Source organism: Canis lupus, chromosome 1 (genome assembly GCF_048164855.1).
Source record: "Canis lupus baileyi chromosome 1, mCanLup2.hap1, whole genome shotgun sequence".
Classification (NCBI taxonomy): domain Eukaryota; kingdom Metazoa; phylum Chordata; class Mammalia; order Carnivora; family Canidae; genus Canis; species Canis lupus.
Genome location: NC_132838.1, coordinates 54500943 through 54521824, shown reverse-complemented (window position 1 = coordinate 54521824; position 20882 = coordinate 54500943). Strand labels below are relative to the sequence as shown.

The 20882-nt window shown below is 37.2% G+C and overlaps 1 protein-coding gene across 3 annotated transcripts in view; it reads left to right on the top strand.

The window, feature by feature from the left end:
* PDE10A (phosphodiesterase 10A) overlaps window positions 1–20882 on the top strand; it is a 590195-nt gene that overhangs the window by 416515 nt on the left and 152798 nt on the right. For 2 of the 3 annotated variants that reach the window (XM_072830420.1, XM_072830410.1), the window contains exon 4: window positions 11222–11284. The exons of the other annotated variant lie outside the window; for it this stretch is intronic. In XM_072830420.1, coding sequence (XP_072686521.1) covers window positions 11222–11284 — 63 coding nt within the window. The remainder of the gene's footprint in view (window positions 1–11221; window positions 11285–20882) is intronic. 3 annotated transcript variants of the gene reach the window in all.

Here is a 20882-nt window from a genome sequence, read left to right as displayed (position 1 = left end):
GCAACCGAGGCTGAACAATCCAGTGTTGAGTGGTGCAGTGTAGGTTTTCAAGACAATGCTGGGAGAGCTGAGGCCATGAAAAGGTATGAATATTGAGAAAGCTTTTTACAGGAATTGGTTCTTCATGTAGGCCACTGATTCTCAAATTGTGACTCCAACATGGACATCACTTGGGCACTAGTTAGAAATGCTTTGGGGCTTTTCTCACTTAAGACCCCTGGAATTAGAAATTCCTGCAGTGGAGCCTACAGTTTGTGTTTTGATAAGCTCTCCCAAGTAATTCTTATGCAAACTCACGTTTGAGAACCACTGTTCTGGGTGGTGGGGGCCTGTAGAAGAGCAAATGCAGTGCTGATGTTGTCTGGGGGAGCAATAAAATCAAAAGCAGGGCTGCAGGGCTTCTTGTGATTTACTTCTGGGATAGCCTGGAACGGGAAGGTTTGACAATTTGATAGAAGCCGGGGTAATTGAAAGCAAGGGGCAAACGCAACAGGCCCATACAACAGTGGTTGGTTAAGATGAATATTTCGGTCACCCCCCTCCCCACAACAAAAAACTTTTTTTAACTTTTCAGATTTTTTAAAGATTTTATTTATTCATGAGAAACACACAGAGAGAGAAAGGCAGAGACACAGGTAGAGGGAGAAGTAGGCTCCTGCAGGGAGCCCAACGTGGGACTTGATCCCAGGTCTCCAGGGTCATGCCCTGGGCTGAAGGTGGCGCTAAACTGCTGAGCCACCCGGGCCGCCTACTTTTCAGAATTTTTTGTTTGCTTTTATTATACTGGCAATTTTGATATATTGCAGAATAGTTTTACTATGGATTTCACATCTTGAAAAGATTTTTCTTATTTAAGAATGGGAGAAAGTAGTGTTAAAAATTTTGTCTTTCTACTCATTTTAACTGGTTATTCATGTTCTGCATTGACTGTAATAGGAAAAGTGGGTGAAAAAAACTAAATTTTGGAATCCCATCCAAAATAGGTGTTTTGATTGATAGCTTCATTAAAGTGTGGTGAGTTGCAGAACAGGATACATTACCATCTTTTACAAGATAATAATCATATGTAATTGTGTAGGCAAAGAGCTAGTAAAATATAAATCATTGTGGTTTTTGGATTAGGGGGAGTTATAGGTAAGTTTATATTTTTATATATGTTGCTTTTTAAATTAAAAAAATAGAGTAAACATTAAAAGAAACTTATGGAATTATTCTTGTATGGAGGGTTTTTCCCAGGTTTCAATAATTCTAATTTAGTTTAAAGTATTATCCTCTGCTTTTTTGGCTACTTTTCATTACAAGAGATAATATATTTTCACTATCCCTTACTGGCTTTTTTTTTTTGCAGTTTGCTTCTCCCCTCAAAATATATTATCATTGGTCATTTAGATTGTTACATAGGAAGTTGGTGGTTGAAATGGGGTCCAGAAAAGTACACAGCTCAAATTCTGTCCCAGAATCATCGTTTTAGGTTTAAAATCAATTCATTTTACTAAAATTTGCCAGGTATCTACTATGTGTTTAGCATTTGCTAAAAATTGGACATGTATTCAGTTGTAATAGAATTTACTGTTTCTAAAGGAGGCAAAAAATAGGAATTTTAGCACTTAACTCTCTTAGTGACTTTCAAATATACTATACAGCAATGTCAACTATAGTCATCATGTTGTCCATTATATCCTCAGTACTTATTTGCCTTATAGCTTGAAGTTTTTAACTTTTGACCAGCTTCACCCAGTCTCCCCACCCATGCTAAGGTTGAAAAATTTTCCTCTAAGATCAGGGACAAGACAAGGATGTCCACTCTCGCCACTCCTATTTGACATGATACTGGAAGTCCTAGCCTGTGCAGTCAGGCAAGAGAAAGAAATAAAAGGCATTGGAATGGGAAACAAAGAAGTAAAATGTCTCTGTTTGCAGATGACATGATTTTATATACAGAATCTAAAGACCTACACCAAAAACTTGTTAGGTCTTATCAATGAGTTCAGTATAGCTGCAGGATACAAAATTAACAAACAAAAATCAGTACTGTTTCTATACACAAATTATCTGAAAAGGAAACAAAGCAGTTCCACTTACAGTAGTATCAAAAATAATACAATTAAGTATACATTACGAATATAATACTTAGGAATACATTAACTCAAGGAGGTAACTTGTCTCTAGTTTGAAAACTACAGGGCGTTGATGAAAGAAATTAAAGAAAGCACTAGTAAATGGAGACGTAGCCTCTATTCACAGGTTGGAAGAATTAATATTGTTAAAGTGTAAATACTACCAAATGCCATGTATAGATTCAGTGCAATTCCTATGAAGATTCCAATAGGATGTTTTCACAAAAGTAGAAAAAATGTCTTAAAATTTACATGGAACCACGAAAGACCGAGTAGCGAAAGCGATCCTGAGAAACAAGAACAAAGCAGGAAGAATCCATACTTTCTGATATCAGGATGTAATAATCAAAGCAGTATGATATTGCCATAAGAACAAATAGGCCAAAGGAACAGAATCAAGAGCCTAGAAGTAAATAAGCATATAAGGTCAACTGATAGTTGACAGGGGAGTCAGTTAGACTCTTCATTAGATGATGCTGAGAAAATTGGACATTCACATGTAAAACAATGAAATTCGACCTCTATCTTTTAACATGATTCACAAAAATTAACTTAAAATGGGTCAAAGATTTAAATGTAAGACCTAAAGCCATAAAACTTCTAAAAGAAAACGTAGGAAAAAGGCTCCCTGACATAGCTTTGGCAACAGTTTATTGGATGGGATACCTAAAGCACAGCAATGAAAGCAAACATAAATAAGTGGGATTACTTTAAGCTAAAAAAGCTCTTGCACATCAAAAGAAAAAAATTCTACAGTGAAAAACAACCTATGGAACGGGAAAACCATCTATCTGATGAGGGATTAATATCCAAAATTCATGTAACCCAATAGCAAAAACAAAACAAAACAAAACAAAAATCAACACAAGAACATTAAAGAATAATCCAATTAAAAATGCACAAAGGACCTAAGCAGACATTTTTCCAAAGAATATATAGGAATGGCACAGGTACATGAAAAGGTACCCAACATCACCAGTTAGGGAAATGAAAGTCAAAAGACATAAAGGTATCAGCTCTCGCTTATTAGAATGGCTAGCATCAAAAAGATCAAGTGATAAAGATTCAACAAAATCTTTGGGATGCAACAAAAGCAATCTAAAGGAAGTTTATAGCAATACAGGCCTACTTTAAGAAGCAAGAAAAATCTCAAACACCTAACCTCATGCCTAAAGGAGCTAGAAAAAGAACAAACAAACCCCCAAACCTGGTAGAAGGAAGGAAATAATAAAGATTAGAGAAGAAATAGACGAAATAAAAGCAAAACAAAACAAAACAATAGAGCAGATCAATGAAACCAGGAGCTGGTTCTTTGAAAAGATCAATAATATTGATAAACCTTTATCCACTCCTCAAAGAAAAAAGAGGGCTCAAATAAAATCAGAAATGCAAGAAAGGTAACTGACACCACAGAAATACAAAGGATTATAGGAGGATATTATGAAAAATTCCATGCCAACAGATTGGACAACCTAGAAGAAATGGTTAAATTCCTAGAAACCTATAATCTTCCAAAATTGAATCAGGAAGAAACAGAAAATTTGAATAGACCAATTACCAGCAATGAAATTGAATCAGTAGTCAAAAAACTACCAATGAACAAAAGTTCAGGACCAAATAGTAAATTCTATCAAACATGTAAAAAAAAGTAATACCTATTCTTCTCAAACTATTCCAAAAAATGGAAGAGGAGCAAAATCTCCCAAAATCATCCTAGGAGGATTGCATTATCTTGATATCAAAACTAGAGAAAGACTGCCACAAAAAAAGAATTAAAGGCCAGTATTTCTGATGAACACAGATGCCAAAAACCTCAGCAAAATACTAGCAAACTGAATCCAACAATACATTAAAAATACCATTCACCACAATCAGTTGAGATTTATTCCCAGATGTATGGGTGGTTCAGTATTTGCAAATCAATCAATATTATAAATCACATCAATAAGTAAAAGGACAAAACCCATAAGAACATTTCAATAGATGCAGAAAAGCATTTGACAAAGCACATTATCCATTCAGGATAAAAACCCCCAACAAAGTAGGTTTAGAGGGAACATGCCTCAACATAAGCAAGGCCACATATAAAGAAACCCACAGCTTGACTTCATACTCAATGAAGAGAAGCTGAGAGCTTTCCCTGTAGTCAGGAACAAGACAAAGATGTTGACTCTCATCACTTTTATTCAGTGTAGTAGTGGACGTCCTAGCCATAGCAATGAGACAACAAAAAGAAATAAAAGGCATCCAAATTGGTAAGGAATAAGTAAAACTTTTATTATTTGCTAATGACATGAAAGACACCACCAAAAAACTACTGATAAAGGAATTCAGTAAAGTCACAGAATACAAAATCAATGTGCAGAAATCTGATGCATTTCTATATACTACTAATAATGAAGCAACAGAAAAAGAGATTAAGAAAACAATCCTATTTACAGTTGCATCAAAAATAATAGGACAGCTAGGAATAAACGTAACTAAAGAGATGAAAGACGTGTACTCTGAAAACTATGAAACATTGATGAAAGAAATTGAAGATGACACATGCAAAAAATGGAAAGACATTTTAACAGATAATGTTAAAAGCAGACTATAGATTTAATGCAATCCCTACCAGAATACCATAGCATTTTCCACAGAACTAGAACAAAAATATCTTAAAATTTATATGGAACCGAGGCACCTGGGTGGCTCAGCAGTTAAGTATCTGCCTTTGGCTCAGGTTGTGATCCCAGGGTCCTAGGATCAAGTCCCACATCAGGCTCTCCCTAGGAGCCTGCTTCTCCCTCTGCCTGTGTCTCTGCCTCTCTGTGTGTCTCTCGTGAATAAATAAATAAAATCTTAAAAAAACATTATGTGGACCCACAGAAACCCCCAAATTGACAAAATAATCTTGAAAAAGAAAAAATCAGAGGTATTACAATTCCAGACTTCAAGTTATGTTACAAAGCTATAGTAATCTAAACAGTATGGTAGTGTCATAAAAATAGACACATAAATCAATAGAACAGAATAGAGCCCAGAAATGAACCCACAACTATATGCTCAATTAATCTTTGACAAGCAGGAAACAGTATCCAATGTGACAGTCTCTTCAGGAAACAGTGTTGGGAAAACTGGATCACTTTTTTTACACCATGCACAAAGAATAAACGCAAAAAGGATTAAAGACCTAAATGTGAGACCCTGAAACCATAAAAATCCTAGAAGAGAACGTAGGCAATAAGGTCTGACATTGGCTATAGCAACATTTTTCTAGATATGTCTCCTGAGGCAAGGGAAATGAAGGAAAAATAAACCATTGACACTACATCAAAATAAAATGCCTCTGCATAGTAAAGGAAATAACAAAACTGAAAGGCAACCAACTTCAGTGGGAGAAGATATTTGCAAATGGCATATCCAATAAAAGGTTAGCATTAAAATATATAAAAAATATGGAACTGAACATTTCCAAAACAAATCCAATTTAAAAATGGGCAGATGACAAGAGCATTTTTTTCCAAAGAAGACATACAGATGGCTGACAGACACTTCAAAAGATGCTCAAGGGATCCCTGGGTGGCGCAGCGGTTTGGCGCCTGCCTTTGGCCCAGGGCGCAATCCTGGAGACCTGGGATCAAATCCCACGTCGGGCTCCCGGTGCATGGAGCCTGCTTCTCCCTCTGCCTGTGTCTCTACCTGTGTGTGTGTGTGTGTGTGTGTGTGTGTGTGTGTGTGTGACTATCATAAATAAATTTTAAAAAAAATTAAAAAAAAAGATGCTCAACATCACTGATCATCAGGGAAGTGAAAATCAAAACTACAATGAGGTATCCCCTCACACCTATCAGAATGGCTAAAATCAAAAACAAGAAACAAGTGTTGGCAAAGTTGTGGAGAAAGGGGAACCTGTGCATGCTGCTGGTGGGAATGCAAACTGGTGCAGCCACTGTGTAAAATAGTGTGGAGGGTCCTCAGGAAATTGAAAATAGAGCTACACTGTGATCCAGCCATCACATTGCTGAGAATATATCTGAGGGAGAGGACAATGTTATGTTAAAGAAATATCTGCACTTTTACCTTCACTTCAGCATTATTCACAACAGCCACGACCTGCCTACAACCTAAGTGTCTGCTAATGCATGACCGGATAAGGAAGATGTGGTAGGTGTGTGTGTACGGTAGAATATTGAGCCACAAAAAGGGAAGAAATCTTGCCACTTGTGGCAACATGGATGGCCTCTGAGAATGTTATGCTAAATGCAATAAGTCAGGCAGAACAAGGCAGATACTGTATAATCTCCATTTTATGTGGAATTTGAAAACAACAATAACAACAACCCAAAAAACCCCAAACCTCACAACTAAGAGATCAAATTTGTGGTTACCGGAGAGGTGAGGTTGATGCGAGAAGGAATTGGAGGAAGGTGGTCAGAAGGCACAGACTTCCAGTTGTAATATAAATATATGCTAGGGACATAATGTCCCACATCATGAATGTAGCTAACATTAAAGGAGGATACAGAGGAAAGTTGTTAAGACAGTAGATCCTAGAAGTTCTCATCACAAGAAAATATATACAATGTTTGTGTCTCCATGGATGATGGATGTCAACTTACTGTAGTAATCCTTTCCTGACATTGTCAAATTCTGCTGGACACCCTAAACTTACACAGCATGGTATCTCAATTATATTTTAATGAAATTGAAAAAAATTAGGAAAAAGGTGCTTTTAGGAAGGTTTTTTTTTATTTTTTTATTTTATTTATTTTTTTAATGATAGTCACAGAGCGAGAGAGAGGCAGAGACACAGGCAGAGGGAGAAGCAGGCTCCATGCACCGGGAGCCCGATGTGGGATTCGATCCCGGGTCTCCAGGATCGCGCCCCGGGCCAAAGGCAGGCGCCAAACCGCTGCACCACCCAGGGATCCTGGAAGGTTGTTTTTTAATGGGTTAATGTAGCAAGAAGACCTTGTGTTGTTGGAGTCAGGAAAGGGTTCTGTGGGACAGTAGTATATGAGTAGAGTAGAGTGCGAGCATTGCACAGTGGGAGGAGCCCTGTGTAGCATCACAGAGGAAGTGGATGCAGGGGAGAGCAGAGACCAGTTGTGCAGGACCTTTGGGATTGTATGTAAGGGCTTTGGAGTTTTATCTTAGGAGCAGTGTGAATTTAGGTAAACTTTTGAAGGAGATTTGGTAAGAGATGTTTTCAATGGATTTTCACAGTCTGTATTGTTGAGTATGAAAAACATCAATGCAGTAAAATTTCAATCTCTGGCCCAGAACTCATCCATGAACTTGTTTATGGCTTGTCATATTAGTATCAGTCACTTACTTACAGATATCTTAATGCATTTGCTCAACCTTTTGAAATTGAAGCAAAAAGTGTGTGTCACTATGTGAAACATAAACGAATAAAGTTTTGCTGGAAACTTTAGAGAACCCTTACAACTTTTACATATTCTACTGTTTTTGTTCATTTGTTGTCTTTTTTGTTTGTTTTTTTTAAGTAGGCTCCCTGCCCAGATTAAGGAGAAGGGAAAGCCCTTATCTCCCTAATCTGTGCAAATCATGAACCATTATCAAGAATGACTCATAAAGCACAGAACTTTGAGCAGAGACCCAGCAAAATCAGGATGGTTCCACACTTCCAAAACAATTGAACAGGAAATGATAAAGGTGATGAAAGGAATGCTTTATCTTTGACTAATTATAAACACTAAAAGCTTACAATCAATAAGGAACCATTAATTCTAGGGATGTTTGAGAAATTGTTCTCAGGCTAAGGGTTTTAAAAGTCAAAGTCAAACTGATTGATCTAAGTCAAAGTTATATATGTATGAGAATTATTAGAGATAGCCTTAATATTTCTCAAAGCCTTAAAAAATATATATATTTTAAAGGTTTTATTTATTTATTTATGAGAGACACGGAGAGAGAGGCAGAGACATAGGCAGAGGGAGAAGCAGGCTCCATGCAGGGAGCCCGATGTGGGACTCGATCCCAGGACCCCGGGATCACGCCTTGAGCCAAAGGCAGATGCTCAACCGCTGAGCCACTCAGGCATCCCAATATATTTTAAGATTTTATTTATTTATTCATTCATGAGAGATATATATATAGAGAGAGGCAGAGACATCAGCAGAGGGAGAAGCAGGCTCCACATGGGGAGCCTGATGTGGGACTCCATCCTAGGACCCCAGTATCACAACCTGAGCCAAAGGCAGATACTCAACCATTGAGCCACCCAGGCACCCCCAAATATTTCTTTAAATGTCAGTAGAAGCACTCAGATTTCAGTTTGGCTCATGGTTATCCTCATACTGTACTGCCTCAGCTTGTGCATCATTTTACAATGAGGCTAAGAAAATTAATTTGTAGAGAATTAGAATTTTATTCATCAACTATATGAAATTCTAACGTGTAAGATACTTAGAATATATTAAATTACTAGGGATTTCTAAGGTATATAACTTTAGCTCTTTTTTGTGTGTGACGATTTAAAGAGGAAATTAGAAGTAAGTTTGATGCAAAATATTTTTAAATATTTTTCACATTAAAAATACTTCTATTTTCCCCATACAAATTTTTAAATGTAACATGCAGCATATATTTGAATATTTTTGCTTTAAGAATTGCAAATCCATTACCTAGAACAGTATCCTGTTCTGTAGGATTCTTGCTCTAAATATTTATTGAATGAAGGGATACACTTAATTTTTATAAGGCCATGCAGAGCTTCAGTAAAACTGTAGATCATTAATAAAATTGAAGCATTATGAAATGAAATTAATTCCCAACTAGTAAACATTTATAGAAAGGATATTGAGTGAAAGTAGCAAAACCTATAAGATTGCAGGAACTCCCCATACTTTTTATAAAAAGAAGTTTTAAAAAGTTATTTTTTTGCCATTTAGAAAAAAAAAACAAGAATTTAATAAGAAAGAGGAGGTAGAGGAGATATGCCTGTGATTAAAAAAAAACAAACAAAAACTGTGTTAGCTTAAACAGTTTTAAGAAAACCCAACAGATCTCGGTAAAGAGTTATTAATTTGTGTAAAAGTTTAAATCTTCAAAATATAGCAAATCCATATGTATTTGCAAACTACTATTCTAAGTGCTTATATTACTTCAGGTAGTTCTTGTAACAGTGTTATGAGAAAGATATGATTATCATCTCCATTTTATAGATGAGGAAACTGAAATGGGGCTGGTAGGTGTCAGAGCTGGGATATGAACACAGTGATTTGATCCTAGAGGCTGTACTCTTAACCATGATGTGGTTTTCCCTTTCTTAGGTCAACATGTGGCAGAATGGGAGCTTGACTTCACAGTCATGAGAGCAGCTCTGTACCTATGTGCTCTAGACATTCCCTCTGAAAGGTCTGGTTATTCCCTATTACCAGAGTCACACTCAGGGGCCTTATGCAAGGATGTGGAGACATTGGCTATGCAGATGATACCCTCAAGAGGTCATCCCCATGAGACAGTCCTGTAATCCTGAGTCTCCACTCTTGGTATGTGGCAACTGTTACCAAGGTGCAGGATAGCAAATAGGTGTAGTAAGGGATTGGCAGTGGATAGGGGAGAGAGATTCCTAAGAACTCTGAGGCTATATATCTGTGTTCAGGAGGAAGGAATGATGTCATCTTTGATTAGTTAGGTCATCTGTGGGGGAAATGGGAGATGGTGACAGTTTTACTCCCTTCTTGCCTCGTCTGGCCTAATATTAGCTTGAACGTAGGAAAGAAAAGTCTTTCCCCTAGTGCCTCCCAGAGACTTTATTTGGAATGTGTAGGTTAAACATTACACGAATGGAGCTCACACTCTTAATTTGGTTTTATGGGATAACTTTACAGAGCTTTTAGAATCAAGCAAATAGCTGCTTTGACTGTGTGAAGAACTGGCTGTGTATGTTGTCATACAATGTATTTACTCACAAGGCTCCTGACATCCCATCGCAGGCAGACAGTAGCAGATATGGAAAGTGGGAGGACGAGCATCCTTATGTACTCCACCTGCCTAATTTTCACCATCTGTCTGTCTGTCACCAGAAAAACAGAATTACCATGATTGGCTTAACAATTAAAATTCCCTTGACCAGGGTGGGAAAGTGACTCCCTCCCAGAGCACAGGGCTACCAGAAGGAAAACATTCTACTAACTTGTGACACCTTTTGGTGAGGAAGAAAAATGGTTTATTGGTAAGGCAACCAAGTCTGCCACTTGTTTCATGATCTTGTTTCAAGACAAAAATGTAAAGAGATACCTTCAACAGGTAATTTTTCAAATAAGCCAAGATATTAATATTTTGATGCTTGCAAAATGGAGCCAATTTTCTTATGAAGTATTTCTATAATCATATTAAAAGTTTTTTTTTCATTTTGCAATAAAATGAAGACTTTGTATATGTTTAAAAGTATTTTTGTTTTAACTGTCTGCAGGAAAAGAGCTTCCCATTGATTTAAGACATTTTCTTAACCAGTCAGTCACTTTTCAAACTGCTGATACATCTTAATGGTTTTACATGTTAGATTGTTTCTGGATTTTAATATCTTTGTTGCAATACTTTTATCAGATGTTTTTTTTTCTTTTCCCAAAAATAATTAACAGAGCAAATAAGTGAAATGGTAGATGTGGTCTGGTTGTGGCAGGGAGCTTTAGCAGAGGAGCAGTGATGGGGAGGGATAACCAATCCACCCAGTTTAAGGAGCAGACGTGGCTAAGATGTAAATGGGGTCTTTGCAAAAAACAAACAAACAAAAAACCCTTCTAAAATCTATTCTCGGCATTGATGTCACAATGGGTGCTTGCAAATGTAAAAACCTGCATTTGTCCTTACTGTTTTCCCATATTAATCCCATGACTGAAATCCTGCATTGGTGCAGAACTTTGGGCTAAAGTTCACAGTCCAATATAGAAGCTGACCTTTTCATGAGTATCCTTTCCATCTACATTTATTTTTCTCCACACGTACCCTTTACCTAATCTACACAGAATACCAACACAGGATTTTGTTTTATGCTCCCATACTAGCACAACTAATATTGATTCTCTTCTCCCCCCTCTTTTGTTTTGATGATCCATACTTGTCCTGAAAATTCAATTTATGCATCTCAGGAGACAGTCAACAGAGTGAAAAGGCAACCCATGAAAAAAGAAAATATCTAAAGCTTGCATCTGGTAAGAATATCTAAAAAATCGTATTACTTAACAACAAAACACCCAGATTTTAAAATGAACAAAGGACTTGAATAGATGTTTCTTCAGGGAAGTTATACAGATTGCCAGGTTAGTACATGAAAAGATGTTCAACATCACTAATCATTAGGGAAATGCAAATCAAAACCACAGTGAGAAACCACCTCACACCTATTAGGATGGCCACAAAAATGTGCAAAACTCGGAAAGTGACAAGTGTTGGCAAGGCTGTAGAGCAATTGGGACCCTTATGCACTGCTGGTAGGAATGCAAAATGGAGCAGTTGCTATGAAAACAGTGTGGTGGTTTCTCAGGAAATTAAAAATAATATTACCATATGATTCAGCAGTTCATGTCTTGGGTATATACCCAAAAGAATTGAATGCAGGGACTAGAAGAGGTATTTATGCATCTATGTGCATAGTCACATTATTTGCAATGGTCAAATGGTATAAGTGACCCAAGTGTCCACTAATGAATGAATGTGTGCCAGATGTGGTATACAGTGTAGTATTATTCAGCCTTAAAAAGGAAGGAAATTCTGGCACATGCTACAACATGGATGAACCTCGAGGAAATTATGCTACATGAAATAAACCAGTTACAAAAGGAAAGATAATGTATTTTTCCCCTTATATGAGGTGCCTAGAGTAGTCAGATTTTTTTAAGATTTATTTATTTATTTATTTATTTATTTATTTATTTGAGACACACAGAGAGAGAGAGAGGCAGAGGGAGAAGCAGGCTCCATGCAGGAAGCCTGACATGGGACTCGATGCCGGGTCTCCAGGATCACGCCCTGGACTGAAGGCAGTGCTAAATCACTGAGCCACTGGGGCTGCCCAAACAGTCAGATTTTTAAGAGACAAGTAAAACGGTCAGTGCCAGGGGCTGGGTGGGTGGGTTAGTAATAGGAGTTAGTGTTTAATGGGTACAGATTTGCAGGTTTGCAATATAAAAAAAAAGCCCTGGAGATTGCACAATAATGTGAAATATTAAATATCCACTTAAAAGTGGATAAAATTGTAATTTTATCTTATGTATATTTTATGCAATTTTTAAAATTTTTAAAAAAAATTAATTCAAGTATCATATCTTGAGATGCCTGGATGGCTCAGTGGTTGAGCATCTGCCTTCGGCTCAGGGCATGATCTCAGGATCTGAGATGGAGTCCCACGTTGGGCTCCTTGCAGGGAGCCTGCTTCTTCCTCTGCCTTAGTCTCTGCTCTCTCTCTCTCTCTTTCTCTCTCTCATGAATAAATAAAATCTTAAAAAAAAAAAAAGTATGTCTTCCTGGGATATTCCCAGATTGACTTAGATGTGCTCATCTGCTGCCCACAGCATCTCTGGCTTGCTTTCATATCTTCTGTGACACCGTACATAGGGAGTGGACCTGTGTTTTGTGAGGCTGGAGAGAGGGACCTTTTAAAATTTGGCATGAAAGCTAATATTTCTTTAGATCAAAGGAAGGAATATCATCAATTAAGAATTCAGGAAATTTACAAACAACACAAATCCAGAAAATTGATGTAATGCTATATATTCCCTCAAACATCCCTATGGTACTTTTTTTTGCTACACACCCTTGGATCTCTCTATGACGGTTTCATAAACTCATCTTACATAGAGAAGATAGAAATATAATTCAGTCTTCTGAGAGCATGATAGAAATTAAAAATTTTTTGTTAATTTAGAAAATTTTCTTTTAGTTTTATGACTCATTATTGATAATGCCATGTCAGTATTTTTAGAATTGTCAAATTTGGGAAAATCTGCCTCAAACTTTTTTTCACATGTAAACTATAATATTTTAGAGCTTTTCATGTTTTTGTTTGGACTTTTTTTTTTAGATTGACAGCACATGTTAACCAGTTTGTCATTGGTATCTAGCATCCCTATGCTAGTTAGGTGGCACACCACATGTTAGGGGTATTCCTGGAAGGATAATAGTTGAACCATCATGGAAGTGACCAGGAAGCTCCTAAGTATATCCCGCTAAATCCAAATTAAATATGCCCCCAAGTCAATTTCCCTTTAACTGGATCCTGAAAATGCTACACCTGTCCACTGCCTCTCAACATGCCCCGAATGTGACAGAGAGGTCAGGTTAAAAAGACAGTAGTGTTTACCAACTGTGGTGAAAATGCCTGACTTTTGCAAATTTTATAAACAATTAACCACACAAACGCAATGCTGTGTCATAGAGCCTGAGAGGTTTTGAAGTGCACTAGTTTTCCTCTGGGGCCCTCCTCCTGATGATGACTCTGCTGAGCCTCTTGTCCAGTTCACTGTGATCAGCTGGGTCCTGGGTGCAGGGCTAATCTCTAGCCCACTCAGTAAAGGTCTACTGAATAAATGAATCCAGTGACCGACTGCTAACCTAGATGAAGGACCATACACGTGTCTTCCACTGTGGTGCCTGGGACTGAGTCTGAGCCCAGAGAATAGGGGTTCTCAGTCCCTGAGCTCTAACACTTTGCTAGGTGCTCTTGGTTCCAGGGCGGCGTAAGAAGTAGTGGGTTGAGTCAGCTGCTGCTGCTAATCTCACTTGCCTACCGCCAATATGAAGAAGCATTCTCTGATGTCGACAATACTGTCTGTGATTCTAGATGACCGAATTGGGGGTCTTTGAAAAGTAAAGGAGGCATATTGATCATGTGACTTACACCTTGGAAATTATAAAAAAAGTCAGATTGCATTAACAGTCTATTGAGATTTTTCTATGTGCTTCACCTCATAGGAGGTGAGTTTGTTCACCTCCTATGTGAGACAAAAAAAGTTATATTTGCAGAAGGAGGTAGTTTCCTCTTCAGAAAGAACTTGACAGAAGTTTTCATTCGGCACTGATCTGGGCTCAGGAGAAGCTCAGGTTTTCGTTTTGAACGGACTTATGGAACTGCAAAAGCAGCACAGTGCTCACGTGGCTTAATTACAAGACTTGGGTGAAGCAGAGATAGGGGAGGACCACTGAGATCCTGTCAGCTTTTTTGGTTTTGTGAAATAGGCATACAGACTTTTCCAGGACCATGAAATACTACAGAGCCCCAAATCAAAGAAATAAATGAAAAACCATTTTGAAAAAGGTTTCCGTAAGATGGTACTTAGATATTTTTTCCCTAACCCAATCAGCCAGTGGTAAGAGTATTAAAAGGAAAAAAGGGAAAAAGCCGTGTCACAGAATTTTTTTACCCCCAATGTTAAGGAAAGTAATATTTTTAACAACAGTGATAGCTGCAACATAAGCACCTCAGGAGTTCTTAGAAATCCGTCAGTTTCACAGGTTATATGAAAGCTGAGGGCAGAGTTCTTCTTTCCCTGTTTTCCATTCAACTCTTCTCACATCCAGGAATACCTTTAACATGAAACCAAACATGATTTCTGTGAAGCAGGTAGACAGCAGTTGAGTTGAGCAGCAGGAAGCAGAGGCTGGTGACACCAGATGGGTCAAGGCTGGACGAGGCTGGGCTCTGTCCCTCTGCCCTGAGGTCTCAACTCCCCTGAGGTGTCTCAGGTATTAGCCTTCATGAAGGAGAGTTCTCAACATTTGTTTGTGTAAAGAGAATGATGTCTTTAATGTTAGAATTTCCATAGCTCCGTTCCAGTTTCAAATTGCTTGAATTTATTTTACATCTTGCTTTAATGATGTCTGAATTTTATTTTACTAATTTAAAATAGTTTTCTTGATATCCTCTTGAGTTTTACCAGAGCTTGAAACATAGTAAGTATACCTTAAAATATTACTTTATTTCAGAAAATTTTTTTTTATCATTTTAATTAGTGTGAATAAACATTTTACTCGCTTCGATAGTTACAACTGCTTCCCAGGCAGAGCTGTGGGTAGTAATAATTTCCAACAGATGCCATAACCAGTACTAGAGAACTCATTTATCCAAAACTTAGAGCTCATGAATCGATTTATTTTTCCTTATGAGTAGTCAGTACTGTGTCTTATGTTCTGGCTTTCATTATTACATGTTGAATGCCTTCACTGAAGCTGAGGATCCAGTTTCATCTGTCTAATGAAGAAATTCTTGCTTCCTATTCTAGTTCTTAAATGACACTGATACCAATGAGAAAGTGTTATATCCTGTAAATTTCCACATAACCGAGTGAACTTAGAGCTTCATGATAAATGGCAGAGATTTACTAAATACTGTCTCTAATTTTTAATTTTATTCCAATAGGGAAAGATTTTTCTTCATTTGACTGGGCCGCTCTTAATTTGTGTCCTGTATTTACTCATTAATTTGCTCTCCTTTCATAACTTGTGGATGTGAGTAAAGCTGTAAAGCTGTGATTTTTAGAAGACAGTGCTTGTCAGCAACATCAAAGCATTCAGCAAACATGTTTCATACAGGCTTTGGAATCAGACAACTCTGAGTTTCAGTTGAGGTCTATCACTTAATATTTAGCTGACTGACCTCAGTTAATTTCTATACTTAAGCTTTACCAAGTCTGTTTCATCATCTCTAAAATGAGATTAAAGACATTTTAACTACGTATTGTGACAGATATTAACTGGACTTGTTAATGGTGATCATTATGCAATATATACAAATATTGAACCATTATATTGTACATCTGAAGTTAATATAATGTATGCCAATTATATCTTAGTAAACAGAAATTTAAAAAAAACTGAATGAGGTAAAACATACTTCCCAGAGCTAATATAGAGAGCAGCACCCAATACACACTAATTATTCATGAGATGATAGCTGTATATATCCCTGCATTTTTTAGAAAAATTAACTTTTTACTTTTCTGATGTATAGTTCCATGAATTGTAAAATGTGTAGATTCATGTAACCACTGCCATACTCAGGATGCAAAGCGTCCCATCACCATGAAAAACTTCCTCGTGTTATCCCCTCCTAATCATACCCTCTATCGACGCAACCCCTGGCAACAACTGCTCTATTCACCATCTCTATAGTTGCGTCTTTTTCAAAATGTCATTTTAATGGAGGCACACAGTGTTTTCTGCCACTCAGCATACTGCCTTGAGACTTGTCCACCTCGTTGCACAGATCACTTGTTTGGTGCTTGTTATTGCTGATAATGTTATATTGTGTAGAAGTATAGTTTGCTTATTCATTCATCTGCTAAAGCACATTTAATTATTTCCAGTTTGGGGGAATTGTAATTTTAATGCTAAAAACATAAATAATTCCTTATTCAGTTTGCTTATTCATTCATCTGCTAAAGCACATTTAATTATTTCCAGTTTGGGGGAATTGTAATTTTAATGCTAAAAACATAAATAATTCCTTAGAATGAGAGATTTCATGGGAAATACTGGGTCATTATTGCTTTTACTGGAGTGTTTTTATGTGTTGACTAATGTTTTTATCTCTTTGATGAGATTTGAAACTCATCTCTTTAATAGGGATCTGTGAGTGTTCTGAGTCCATTTAAGACTTATCGTAAGATGAGTTTAAATATGTGAAGAATGTCATCTATTTCATACTTATCCTACTTAGCTTAAATTTCATAGAGAGAGATATTCTTTACTAGTTTCCAAATTAGAAGGAGGACTCATTTGATGGCAGAGCTCTCCCTGCATTGACCAAGCTTCTAATATGTTATGCAATGTTTGATAGAATGGAGGTATATTAGATACTAATTTGATGAATGAAAGATTGAATGAGTGAATGTGTAATTCAGAAGTACTCTAATGTGTATAATGAGATTAATCTTGACTAATGGTAAAATAGAGATAGAAGGCTGTTAGATCATTATGTTAAAACTGTAGGGTCTTTTTATATTAATTTGAAACTGGAGACTTTAGAGTAATTTATATATTGCTTAACACAGAAAGTGAGTCGTTTGTACCGATGGTATGCTGCCTAAAGGTGGCTTTAATTTTATTGTATTATGGCCTTGTTGCTGTTGAACATGGCAAAGGGAATAATTCTGTATGTAATTCAAAGTGAATATGATACTTACGGTTAGATTTTTTTTCGATTTTTAGAGTTTTTCCTTAATGATTTTATTTTGGTAAATGATAGAAAAGAAGCAAGCATATGACCTATTTCAAAGCCCCAGAAGCTCTCATATTAACCTCACTCTTGAAAGATGAAAAATTACTTTGGAAACAAAAGTTGCTTATAATTTGTCTTTGCATTCTTAAAATATGAAGTGGTGTTAGCCTGCTAAGTGATTTTACATTGTCATCAGAAACACTGTTTTATGTATGATGGTAGGAGAATGTTCTTTGATCTAGGTCAATAAAAATAGGATAGAAAGAGCTTCTTTTTTGATGTGTGTAGGTTTTGGGGAATAATGTAACTAAAAATCAAGCAATTATTAATATGAATCTATTTGGGAGTTTTATATTATACTTTTGAATATCAGGGTTAGACTAGGAAAGCAGTATGACTATAGGGTAATTGCAGTCAGAAGATATAATTAAAATTGTAGTAGTCAGGCAATTTGCTGCAATTCTGCTCTCCTCTGGATTGTTGTAGCATAAGAATGATCACATATTCACCTTTTATTCTTACTGTGCTTTCATGCTTTTTGAGATAGTAACTTAGTTAGAAATTGTTACTTAGACAGTACTTATATGTCTGTGGTATTATGGGATATTATTTGTTAACTATGGGATGTTATTTGTTAATTCTAAAAATATTTCTGGAAAATTTATAGACTTACAAGAATTACACTTAATTTCAACATTATTGTAATCACACTGTGATTACACTCTTATGTCTTAGTAATAGCACATAAGTAGACTCAGTTTCCAGACACAAAGAGGCCAGGCTGTTATTTCCCGTTGGCCGTCATAGCACAGTGGACTCTACTTAAAATTGGTCACACCATCCTCAGAGTGTGTAGCTTAATTGAGGAGTTGACTCTCACTTTATATACTCATATGGTTAGTGTATTTCTTATTTGTTCTTTTACTACATGCTGGTCAAACTGATTGTAACTACATGCTGGTCAAACCGGTTGTTAACTAAATGAGGCAATTGGATATATGGCCGGACTGTGAGGTCTGTCAACCCAGCCATGTTAGATGAAAAGTTGAAGTGTGTCACCTTTTATAATTTAATGTCATTTAAAACATATTTATTCTTTCCTTACTTTCTTAGGAAATAAAACTATGCAGTTAGAGTCTTCACATTGTAATTTTGGTAGATGTTCTAATGCAACCAAATTTGGAAATACATATTTGCTAATGAAATTAAATTGTGTAGAGAAAGCAAATGCTGTTTTCATTTCAACCTACTAACCTATAAAGCCAGTGCTGAAATTTTATATTATCTTCCCGCTTTGTCTGATCCAGTTGAGATTATATCATGCTTAAATATCAAATGAGGTTCGAGTCCTTGGGGCGCCTGGCTGACTCAGTCGGTTAGAGCATGCAACTCTTGATCTCAGGGTCATGAGTTCAAGCCCACAGTGGGTATGGAGCCTATTTAAAATAGAATAAAATAAAATTAAATTGAATAACATTAAATTAAATTTTACAAAAAAGATTTGAGTCCTGGGATACATCCATTATTTAATATAGGTTAACTTAGCTTGCCTAAGAGCAACATGGTTTCTTCTGCAAGATAGTTTAAAAAATGAAAGCAAGACAGTATTTACATTTATAAAGGTGACATAAACTGGTGTTGAAGATTTCCATTTCTCCATGTGTGAATTTACACCCATAAGTAGTTAATGATTTAATAGACATGTAACTACTTCATAGCAACAGATATATTGAACCTGTTTTAATACCAGTTTTTAACTTGAAAGCATCTCTTTAATCTTAATTTTAGAAATAGAAATTCAAGAGGCACTTGGGTGGCTCCATTGGTTGGGTGTCTGATTTTAGCTTAGGTTGTGATCCCCAAGTCCTGCAATCAAGCCCTGTGTCTGGCTCCCTGTTCAGCCAGGCGTCTGCTTATCCTTCTCTCCCACCCCTCCCACTTGCTCATGGTTGCTCTCTCTCTCTCAAATGAATGAGTAAAATCTTTAAAATAGAAATTGAAATTAAAAAAATCGGAAGACAGGAGGAATAGGAGAAGAGCACATCTGGGGGGGTGCGGTATCAGGAGTCCAGTTCTGGACATAGTAAATGTGATCTGCTTATTAGACATTCACATGCAGAATCAGGTAGGCAGTTAGATATTTGAGTCTAATGTTCTGAGTGTGGTTAGAACTGAAGATATAAATTTGAGAGTCATGAGCATTTAAATGATATTTAGAGCCATGGGGCTGGGTAAGATCACCACAGGAGTAAGTGTGGGTAGAGTCCAGGGACTGGGCCTTACAGCACTTCAGCATAGGATTTTGGGGAAAAAGAACTAGCAGAGAAAACAAGAGGAGATCCAGAGGGATAAGAAGATAACCAAGAGAATGTGGTATCCAAGGACAAAAAACCTATAGCATAGGTTGTGACAGGCTGCTTGCCAGTCAAGTGAGATGAGGACTCAGAACTGAGCATTAGTTTCAGCCCTGTGGATGCTTTAGTGATTTTGTGAAGCCTTGTTTTGGTGAAGTGGTGGAGTTGATTGGGATGGGTTTAAGAAAGAATGGAGAAGAGGGCTTGGAGATGAAGCATGTGCACAAGTCTTAAGGTTCGTTGTAAAGGAGAGGAAAAGGGGAATGTATCCAGAGGGTGATGCCTTTTTTTTTTTTTTTTTTTAACTTAAGTGAAAAAGGAGATTGTATGGTGATAGAGAAAGTTTCACTTGAGAGGAAAAATTGTTGATACCAGAGAGAGGGGGGATCACTGCACTGCAGCCATGTCTTCCTGGATGAGAGGACAGGATACAGCACACAGCAGAGGAGCAAGGACAGGCAATGCATTCATCATCATATGAGAGAATGCTGAAGGTGTGGATACAGATGGTGATGGGTAGATGCACCCAGTGGTGGAAGATGGGAGCTTTCCTAGACACCTTCCAAATTTTCCATTTAAAATGGTGAGATGGGGGAGGGGGCATAGGAAGTTTGAGAAGAGAAAAGAAGGTGAGGTACTGGCCAGGAAGGGCCATGAATGTGCTATTATCTATGGTTTGGCAGCATTAATGAGCCCCTTGAAGACTGAATTTCCTAAACTGAAATTGGTAGCAGTCAGCTTGATTTGGGGCTCTCTCTAGCACATTGAGTTGCATGTGTTCAGCTGCCAGGTAAACAAACAATTGAATGTAATCAGAATTGTGGTTTTGCCACGTGAAGGTAGAATAGAGAGTGTAGGTGAAGGAAGGATTATGATGTGGAATTTAAACTGGATAAATTAGGAAGGAGGGGCCAGTGAGGAAGTGACTGATCTGTGGACTCTAGGTGGGCCTGTTACTCACCTCAATGACACAACTGTGCTCTTACTGAATATTGGAATAGTTGAAATAATTTTGAAAAACTGGCTGGTCTGCACCCACAGAGTGCTCCCCTATCACCTCAACCCCTGAGGCACATCTAGACCTCCTGTCACAGGGTGGATTCCTTAGGAAGCTCACTCTGAAATTGAGTTCGGTGTGGAGGATGTTTGCCTGCATTTTCATGGGATCCACACCTACATAGGAGAGGTTGGGGTGGGGAGTGGGATGAAAATGGGAGAGAAAGGAAACGGTTTGGCACAGGG